This window comes from Cephus cinctus, unplaced genomic scaffold, assembly GCF_000341935.2.
Source record: "Cephus cinctus unplaced genomic scaffold, Ccin1 Ccin1_scaffold0494, whole genome shotgun sequence".
In the NCBI taxonomy this organism is placed as follows: domain Eukaryota; kingdom Metazoa; phylum Arthropoda; class Insecta; order Hymenoptera; family Cephidae; genus Cephus; species Cephus cinctus.
This window is the reverse complement of record NW_014333166.1, coordinates 407641-417021: the sequence shown is the minus strand read 5'-3', so window position 1 is coordinate 417021 and position 9381 is coordinate 407641. Positions and strand designations below refer to the sequence as shown.

Below are 9381 nucleotides of genomic sequence, written 5' to 3'. Positions count from 1 at the left end.
GAGATGACCGGCGCTGCGGGAAGTCGGAAAACTTGGAAAATATCGATATTACGTACAGTACTCCACTGTGATACTTCGTATCTCAATGTTATTTTTAAACGTCCGAAAAAAGTTGGACTCAAGGATATTTTGCGCTTGGAGGAAAGTTCTTTAAACTTATTCAAAGTATTTCGTTTCATTGAGTAAATAAGTCCAGTCTCATTCCGACTCATTAAGAAACCCCGTTTCGTCGAACTGTACTTCGCTCTGCGCTTTTATAACTAGTCGCGCTTCACCTGAAGATCACGTAGAGAATTTTACCGTAAAGATTTTCGCGAGCTGATAAAAGACGCTGAGAACGCAGCTTATATAGGTACTTTCGTTTCGCAAAGTACGAAACGCGTTACCCGGAATATCGCGCTATTGCGAGACGCGTATAAAAGCGAGAGCCGCGGCTGAGCGCGGGGTAGCGCGATGCCAGGCCTGCCAACATCTAAAACAAACTTTCACTACCCGATCGTAAAGTTGAGCGACGACCAACTGAGCCACCGCAGAGGAGCTAAATAGCCCTTCCACGGTGTGCACTAGGCACAGCCAATAGAAGCTGCTTTGGATGTTGAGAGAGCAACGAGAAACGTGGGGTTACGCGAATCGGAGTTGTGGCCTTAAATAGGTACGTGGGATATTGGCTTAGAAGGAGGTAACGATATTTCGTGATAACCGGTTACTCGGAATTAGAATTTACGAATTTACCAAACTTCGTGGGTAGGCAGTTCATAAAGTGAGTTTAAAGCCGACAAATCTCGTTCCACTTGGCAAGACTCCGAAATCGATGAAATTACGTTCCGGTTCAGGTTCTAATCGTCCCTTACGCAGATCAGAAATACAGAATTATTCTGTGATAAAATAAAAGAAAAAAAAATGTACCCTACACGTGTACATATTGTATCGTAGTACATGGTTTAGTATAGAGAACAAAATGGTAAGGGATGAACCATTTAGAATTTTGTAACCTTCGACCGAGGAAGGAAAGTACCTACAAACATCCCTTAAACTGGTTGAGGGTGCCAGTGCACGTTATTGAACACCTAACTCCATGAGAATGGCTCGTAACCCCAAAACTTCCAACCCCTAAACAGATTTAAGAAGTTAAGATCCAGTGCTGCGGTCCCGCGCGGTATAAAGTCTCCCGCAAGGAGAACCGATTCCGATAAGAAAAACATAATACACATCCCAAGAATGGAATAAGGTTCCCAGCATATTTTCATTCCATTCTACGATCCTCAGCATCCCCATGACTACCACTGTAGCTCCATTCCTAAACCCTCGCCAATCCGTGACCATCCATGTGCCCGTGGCTGCTGCTGTCGTTGTTATTCGAAAATCCTAGCTCGAAAATTTAACGTACCAGAACCAATCTGACCCCCGTCGAGATTTCGCCGATATTTTTCTTCGTCGCCTTCGGGCTTCTTCGCCCGAGCGCTTCCGTTAAATCTTTAGCCGGATATTTTGGTAAACGGTTATCGACCATCCTTCCTGGATGGGCACGAAGGTTGCGAGGGTGACAACCACCACCCTTTGGATAGAGACGAGCCTCCCTCTCGCCCACGTTCCAGACAATGTCTTCGAATTTCTTTTTTTACAACACTGTACTATCCAGACCCGGCACAAAGGATGTCAGACAAGATAGGCCGATTACCCTGAGAAGTTCTTCCATGGGTCTCCTGCTTCTCTCGCTCATCCGTGGATGCTGTGATCGCTACGAATTTATAGGTTTAAATTCGAAACACATAAAAGGAACGATAACGATTTTCTTTTTTGTGAAACGATGGGCGGTAAAGCGTAGAAGGGACGTATATCCTGTGGTGATAACGAGTTTTTATCAGGACTCGAGATCGCTGCGAGATAACAGACAAGAGACTCAGACGGGTTAGAGTTCGAGTTGGAAAACTTTTAGCTCCAAATTCTCAGTTCGAGGCTATAAACAAGGTGATGACTTTTATATCATGCACGCCGAGGCACCTAGGCAAATGTCACGTCATAAAGCTGCATCCACAACGTGCGCAAAATTGCGGCACATCCAATGAAAATGGAATGGGACGGACAGGGGATGGTAACCTCGTTGTATGAATGTAGTCGAGACCCTTTTTTTCCACCCTCTTTCTCTCTTTCTCTCCCTCGACAGTAAACCTGGGAAACGGGCAGGTTTATACGATTTTCGTTGGTTGCCGGATAGGGGTTGGGGTAGAACGGGGTAAAACGTAGCAAAACTGCTTGGTAATAAAAAGTGTAACATTAATGAGGTAGTAAAAGTAAATCCAACGCTATCGTCAGGTTGGCTGGCCTGCAGGACCTCGATAGTAACTTCACCCTTCTGTCTGGACCAGCTGGATCGGACTAGATCGATGTCAATGTCAATGTCACTCATCCGACTGACAGATCAGACCAACTGTTATTCGCAGCAATGTATTTCTAGTGGGTAATATAAAAAAATATATATATAATAAAATCCCTTGCAAGTTCATACAACAGCCCGACTGAAGTAATTCTTTGAAAATATCAAATTGTTCATTTTCAAAATTCCAGACTTATGCTGAACAGACAACGACTTGGGCATTGATAATCTCAAGCACATGCTACACCTACTGGAGTATACGGACGACGAGACAGGTACAGTTTGGCAAGTTGATCCTACCTAGAGGAAACAAAGGAAATAAAGGAGACGCAATGCAACGTAGCGAATATTAACACGCTCCCATCTCAGAAACAAAGGAACTACGTCGTCATTCGTACCAACCGTGGAACCAGCCAACCCTGCAAGTGAAGATTACATTAGCTACACAGCTTTGTTGAGAGTCAAGACGTCTATCGTAGACCGCTTTGTTTCCGCGTACATTAGTTATGAAGTGAGGTTACAATTTTCGAGTAAATAACAGCGATCGATTATCCTAACTATTCTATCGTGCTAGGTGGGTAACGATTAGATATTGGTCGATTATCGATTATTTTCCCTGAGCGAACACGCGAGGTAAATATCTGGCCAAACCTTAGAGCTTCGAGAACACGCGACGCTGAACCTTAAATGACTCGGATTCTTGGAAGATATCGATCGAATTCAAAAAGTATATGTATGAGATGCTATATCGACGTGCTTTTTAAGAAAGCTTCTTTTTATTTTTTTTTTTTTTCAAAGGATTATATCGATTAGATGTGTTTCGCTTCACACGTTGTATCCCACGGTATGAGTGACTGAAAGTAGTCTGAAACTCCAAAATTCCATTGGTCCTCCCTCATTCGGCTTCCAGAACATAACCTACCATATAAACAGAACCCTAATCGATACCCTAAACAGTGTGTGAGAAATAGAATTAAAAAAAAGTCACAGAAAATAAAAGAAGACAATTATCCCAAAATAAATAATGGGTGGTAAAGAAAAAAAAAAAAAAAAAAAACGTCTACTCGCCGATATGCAAATTGTAATTTTGTAGCTGGCAGCTAGAAGCAACGAGAGGACAGCGAACCCGAGTAGCTTTTAAAGAATCAACAATCTGGTTGAGTGATTCCCTCGTATACGCGTAATGCCAAGCGTCGTTTCCGTCTTCTACCAGTTTCCCTGCAGACGCGAGGGAGTCGGAGAAAAGCCTTTCAGACTGGAATGAAATATTTGCAAAAATGACTGGACCAAAAGCTCGCTGAGTTTCATTAAAAGGAGTAAATAAAAAAAGAAAGTACTAAAAATAAAAATTGTCCCAGGATCGAATCAGCGATCTTACGAACTTGGCGAGTGCCATGAGCTGCATCGTAATTTTCATGTCTCTGACGACGAATGCTAAAATCCTGATGGCTCTTCGGTAGTGAAATTTCGAAGGAATTCAATCGATAAAATGAATTAGTTGATCGGACAATGCGACGCGTTATCATTCAGTCGCACGCAATCACGTCGTTAATAATTCGAAATATTATCGGACGCGAAGAACCAATAACGTCTTTTCATAAACTTTTCTAATAATCGTATAGATATTTGTCGCATTTGGATTATTCAAGACGTACGCTAAGGTGGTTTCTGGACGAATTCACTTACGTATAACTGTGTCTCGGTGGTTCGCGTTATTAATGATAGCTTGATATTATGTTTTATTTCATAGAAACTTCTTTATTAAATGGTTAATGTACCTACGTACCCGAGTGCACGTCTTGGATTCAATTGGTACGCGACATTCAATTATACGAAGTCTAATTGAATTCAGTATCACCAGAAAGAAATATGTCGAGTTAAGTTGATTGATGTGAATTTTTTTATATTATTTCTTCATATATTTATCGTTACACACATTATTCTTGACGTATATCAAAATGATATATACCCCATGAAAGTTTCTTTGAAATTATGAGCCGATTATTTGGTGAACTCTACGTTTCTTTATTTAACGACTGGTTTCCTGGTAATGTAATCAATTTACTTTACCATAATGGACTATCGGAATATTCTGATTATGTTTGCCGTGCAGTTTAATTTCCTTCGGAGGGTAAAGAAGGAGTCGCTTTTTATTTGCGATATCCAACACGTATTAAGGCGTTCGACTAAAGTTCACGTTGTTAGCAAGACAATTTAATTCACTCGAAGAGCGCGTTACCTAGAATCGAAGGGTGGCATGGTACCCCCATATATATAGTTTCCCGAGGGTTGCTCACAGATCTGAACCCCAAAACTTATAAATCAGAACCGAACACCATTACCCACCTTCGTCCGCAAAATTAATTACTCTTTTATTTTACCCCGATAGTTCTCTCAACATTTGCTACAGGACGGTGGGCGGAGGGTGAAGATTCAGAGGAGAGAATCGTAATTTCACGGCTAGTTCTCTGATTTATTCTAACAACTTTCTAACCGAATTACACTCCCTGCGCCATTCGAATCGACGACGTTCATCCCTCAATTGTGACACAGCAAACAACCCCTTCTTGCTATCTTCACTTTCACCGTGTATTTCGAAGACAAATCGGGCAAACAACCCCATAAAGGGAACATCGGCGAAATATAGACGGAATAGATTCTATCAGCCTCCTATGATTTTACGTTAATAATCCAAAATCCACTGCTGACGTGATTTCGTGATAGTTACAAATTCGAAGTTAACGAACGCCGACGTAATAACCGTTTGATAACGTAGACTATATCAGTTCATTGGATATCTTACCATTCGGTAACGGGAAGAACGCTAAACGTTAAAACTTTACTATGGTTCCGAGGGTAGTTGGATTTTCGGTAAAAGTCCTGCGGAGTAAATGTAAAAACGACATGGCGACTTGCTACACTCTTTGAGCCCCCCGACCGCGCGCCGCTTCCTGTCAAGGAAGCTGCGAGGGTCACGGCGCCCTGTACAATTTCCGATTTATTTAAAACAGCAGCGCAGTTTGTAGGAGCTCTGCCATAGAGAAAAAAGAGAAAGGGGTGTAAGGCGGTGAGCCGTAAATCAGAAAGCGAATTTACTTAGCCTCGCAACTACTTTGCGCTCTGATTCATAGATTTATCCGTGCCTTATCCTGTGCCGGCCGCTCGTAATAAATACGCCAGGGCCAGAGGAAGCACGCCGTAATCCGTGCCGAGTAAGAAACTAAGCTGGGAGAATGAGAAGAAAAAGCAGCCGGGAAAGAGGAAGAGGGAGAAAATGAGAGCAGTACTCACGGGGTAGGTTAATCGATCTGGCGAAAGTCTGGTATAGAGAGGAATCCTTGGTCGTCTCGAGAATCCAAGAAATGTCAGCCCCACGCCATTTATATGTTAAGTGTGCGCATTCAAATGCAGGCACGATCGAGAAAAAATAACAAGTAATGAAATAGACGGAGAAATTGAGGTTCTGGGGGGTTCAGGTTGAGGTTCTAGGGTTGGAGGGGTTCGCGTTAGAATAAGACGTCAAATTAAGGGGATCCTTTTTAGGGGATGATACGACTGGAGAACGCATCTTCGACATCGGACCAGTCCTCTCAATGAGATGCTAAAACGAGATGTCTCCGGTGGCTGACTGGCTGAACCCTTGGACGGCTAAATTCCCGGGCATCTGGTAATATTAAAAAATATTTCTTGAAAAAAAAAAACAAAGGAAAAACCTCACGAAATCGTCGATTGAATTCCACGTGATGAAGTGACATCTTTATTGTTTTTTAAATATTTTTTTAACTTTATCTCAGACGTAGAAGGAAAAATCGATTTTTCAATGAATCCGACGACGCCTGGCGTCGTGTCGGCCGATCACAAAGAACGCATCGAGTATTCTCGATAACGATAAAAAGATATGGGTATAATTGAGTTTTGAAAATCTTTTTTCCCCCATCTCGCCAGGGGTGGTTCCTGCGCCCCACGCTTTACCATTGCGTCACCACTCTCGTTGCTCCTTGGTATGCAGGAGCGAGCATAAATTCTCATGCGATTCGCGGCGGTCCAACGAGAGATTGAAACTTTGAATACGCAAAGTGCAAAATCCAATTCCTTCCGTTGCACGATATAAAATTTCAAGCCAATCGATAGAAAGTTATTTCCTCTCGGTAGGAAGTTCCTGAAATAAGGTTATCGGAGCGATTTATACGTATTTCCATGAAACTCACTCATTCACAAATCTATCACGACGCGTCACTCTGTATACCAAACTTATATATCATAGGAAAAATTTACAAATTCAAATGCACTAGTCATTCCATTATCCATATACTTAAACCTTTGAATCCATCATACCTCAGTGAGATACTTTAATCGACTGAGTACGTATAGCTAACCAAAAGCTCATTAATAACATCGCTGATAGATGTTGAAAAATGTTCAGGATGGTTTGAAGTTTCCTCTAATAGCTATCAGCGTGGTGGCTGGCCCCAAATAAAATATATACTTCACTCGCAAAAACGCGTAATAACCCTCGACAGACACTTTATTCGCAGAAAACGCCAAGGTAGCTACGTTCAGCCACTCTCGGTCAATGCGCACTTGTATACGCCAGTGTACTCTGCTCCATACCTTTCGCTCTTCGCTATATTTTATCTTCTCTACGACTCTCACTCTTGCTCCCACTCTCGGATCTTTAGCCCAGAGCAAGCAGCTTTTTTCGCACCTCGGTCTCTGCCATTTTTTGCAAATTTAAAACAAGAAGGGACTCTCCTGGCTCGAAGCTCTTCGGGTTATTACATATCTCTATGTATATATATACGCAAACACATACGTAAACGCTAGAAAGGGTGTACTTGAGTGTAGAAAGGGGTGGGTTGATGATAGGGTCTGTACTAGTTTTTTCCTATTTTTTCCCTTTTTTTTTGTTAAACAGACTATCAGCACGGGAAGGAACATGGATGTTGGCGTCGGCGTCAGAAACATTAGGGAAGCACTTTGCCAAAATAGCATCCTTGGCTGCGAGTACTTTATGGCAAGAAATACTTAACCGATAGTTCCGAGGGTTTGGTCAGTCGAAGGAAGACGGAGGTGAAAGTGCAATTGGGTATGATCATCGACAGATCAATCGGTAAGATACCCCTGCAGACTGTACACGACATACGTCGAACGAAGGAATATTAATTACTAATTGAAATACTTAATTACGTATCTCCTCTGTGTCCGAGGAAAATGTCGAGAGATCGAAAAATGATAAGCGTCGCGACGTATTCAGACGCCCGTCTGAAAGTAAACATTTTCATGCAAATTAAACGAGCGCCCAGCGTCTTAATTCTCGACTTACGTACCGTGACGCAGAAGGTTTTTGGCGCTGGGGTTGAATTCTCCACGCTGAGTAATTAAATCCAACTCCAGGGGTGGTAATAAAGCAGCGCCACCCGTCATAAATCCAACGAAACTATTTCCTAACCCTGCCCCTGCCCCGATTTCGACTCACTGCCTCGTCCCTTTGCAGCCACGTTGCGCGATGCCTCCTCGGGGTCGACCCGATGATCTATGCGAAGCACAGTCAGGAAACTAGTTACGAGTCCCACTGCAAAGTACTTAGTGGAAACTGGGTTAAGGAGTGCTAGCTCGGCATATTTCTATTCTCACCCATTACGTAATTACCGTAAGGAAATATATTCTCATAGTGATTAACGTGTTATCCAGATTATTAGTCCCAATGCTGAATCCAATATCGATGTTACAGGAACGGCGTATCGGATGCACTGGAAACCCATGCATATTGGATCCAATAGACGAGACATCAATTGGCATCCGGTTCCGGATAATATGCCAGGCAATCCAGACCTTCGTCCAATCCGGAATGTGACGAGGAATGCGGTGCAGATGCATTGGAATGTAGGAGGCTCTGTCATGAGCCGAGGGATTGATCAGTATGTAGAAAACAAGGGTAGGAATTATATCATGCACACTCCACTGGATCGGGGTTACATGAGAATTTATTTGGACGCTATTTGCTTGCCGATGCGTGGCTTGGATACTTTTTGGGATAACAAGGTCCACTCGATGCCTTCTTTAGACGTAAACGATACAATTGAAAATTGCGCCCTCGGGAAAAGGGACAAATTTATTTACCCCAACAAGTAAGATCCCTGAAAGAGGATCCAGCAACCCCCGTGCGATGCCTATACAGTGGGAACAAGTTCACCGGTGTGCTTCCCGTAAGTTATGGCTTCCCAAAAGTATGGTGTGGATCTTCGATAAAAAGAGTGTGCCCCCGTCGTGGCTCCTACTGCAAGGGTAGTTTGTTTTCATCCCCCTAGCCGCGAATCTTTGCCACGCTTCCACGAACTCGCCACTTCCTTCAATGCTTTCATGGATTATTTAGAACCAACTAGTGATGGGGGTCGGAAGGGTGGGATTCGTGACTTACGGCTACCGGAAATCCTCTGTTTAGTTTACGCACACTTTATTCCCTTTTCAGGGGGGTGTTAACTGATTTATCACGGTACGAAACCCCCTTTTTTGTAAAATAGATCCGTAGTCCTTTTGAAAATAAAATTTTTTTATTATCTGATTACAAGTCGTGGTTTGACATTATACTTGAAGCAAAAGAGATTTTTTGCATTTCGATGCATTTTGAAAAGTGGTCCATGCTGCATACCCTGAAATGCAACTTTTACCAATCTTCTAACGTGTTCATGTGTGCGCGCGCGTGTGTGGAGAATGCAAGGGGCGACAGCGGAGTGCACTTAAAATATGCGCTAATAACGGATTCCCTTGTTACGTTGATGGGGGGTAATTAGGAGACGCAATTAGTTCTGTAGCGGTTAGGGGTTGCAACGGGAGCACAGCTGGGGAGAATGTGGTCGTGTTCAGGTGGTTGCTATATGTATTGAACTCTGTGCAGTTACGTTAGCCAGAGTAACATGCAGCCACTGCGCTGTATTTTGGAATACGTTGGAATGACGTTGTATTGGGAATCCTGTGATAACGAACGCATTTAGATTATTGCACTAGAA

The 9381-nt window shown here is 42.9% G+C and overlaps 1 protein-coding gene across 1 annotated transcript; it reads left to right on the top strand.

Annotated features, from left to right (window-relative positions):
- Window positions 1-7377: 7377 nt before the first annotated feature.
- Window positions 7378-8929, top strand: LOC107268170. The gene is made up of 3 exons (XM_015740655.2): window positions 7378-7484; window positions 7869-8024; window positions 8106-8929. Exons 2-3 carry the CDS (start codon window positions 7910-7912, stop codon window positions 8504-8506), a joined length of 516 nt encoding a protein of 171 aa, XP_015596141.1. The 5' UTR covers window positions 7378-7484; window positions 7869-7909; the 3' UTR covers window positions 8507-8929.
- Window positions 8930-9381: the final 452 nt, after the last annotated feature.

What these genes read in the sequence shown, in the direction of transcription:
- LOC107268170 (XM_015740655.2), top strand. Translation starts at nt 7,910, where the DNA reads ATGCGAAGCACAGTCAGGAAACTAGTTACGAGTCCCACTGCAAAGTAC. An exon ending in TCACCCATTACGTAATTACC is followed by an intron (nt 8,025 to 8,105) that starts GTAAGGAAATAT and finishes TCGATGTTACAG; the next exon opens with GAACGGCGTATCGGATGCAC.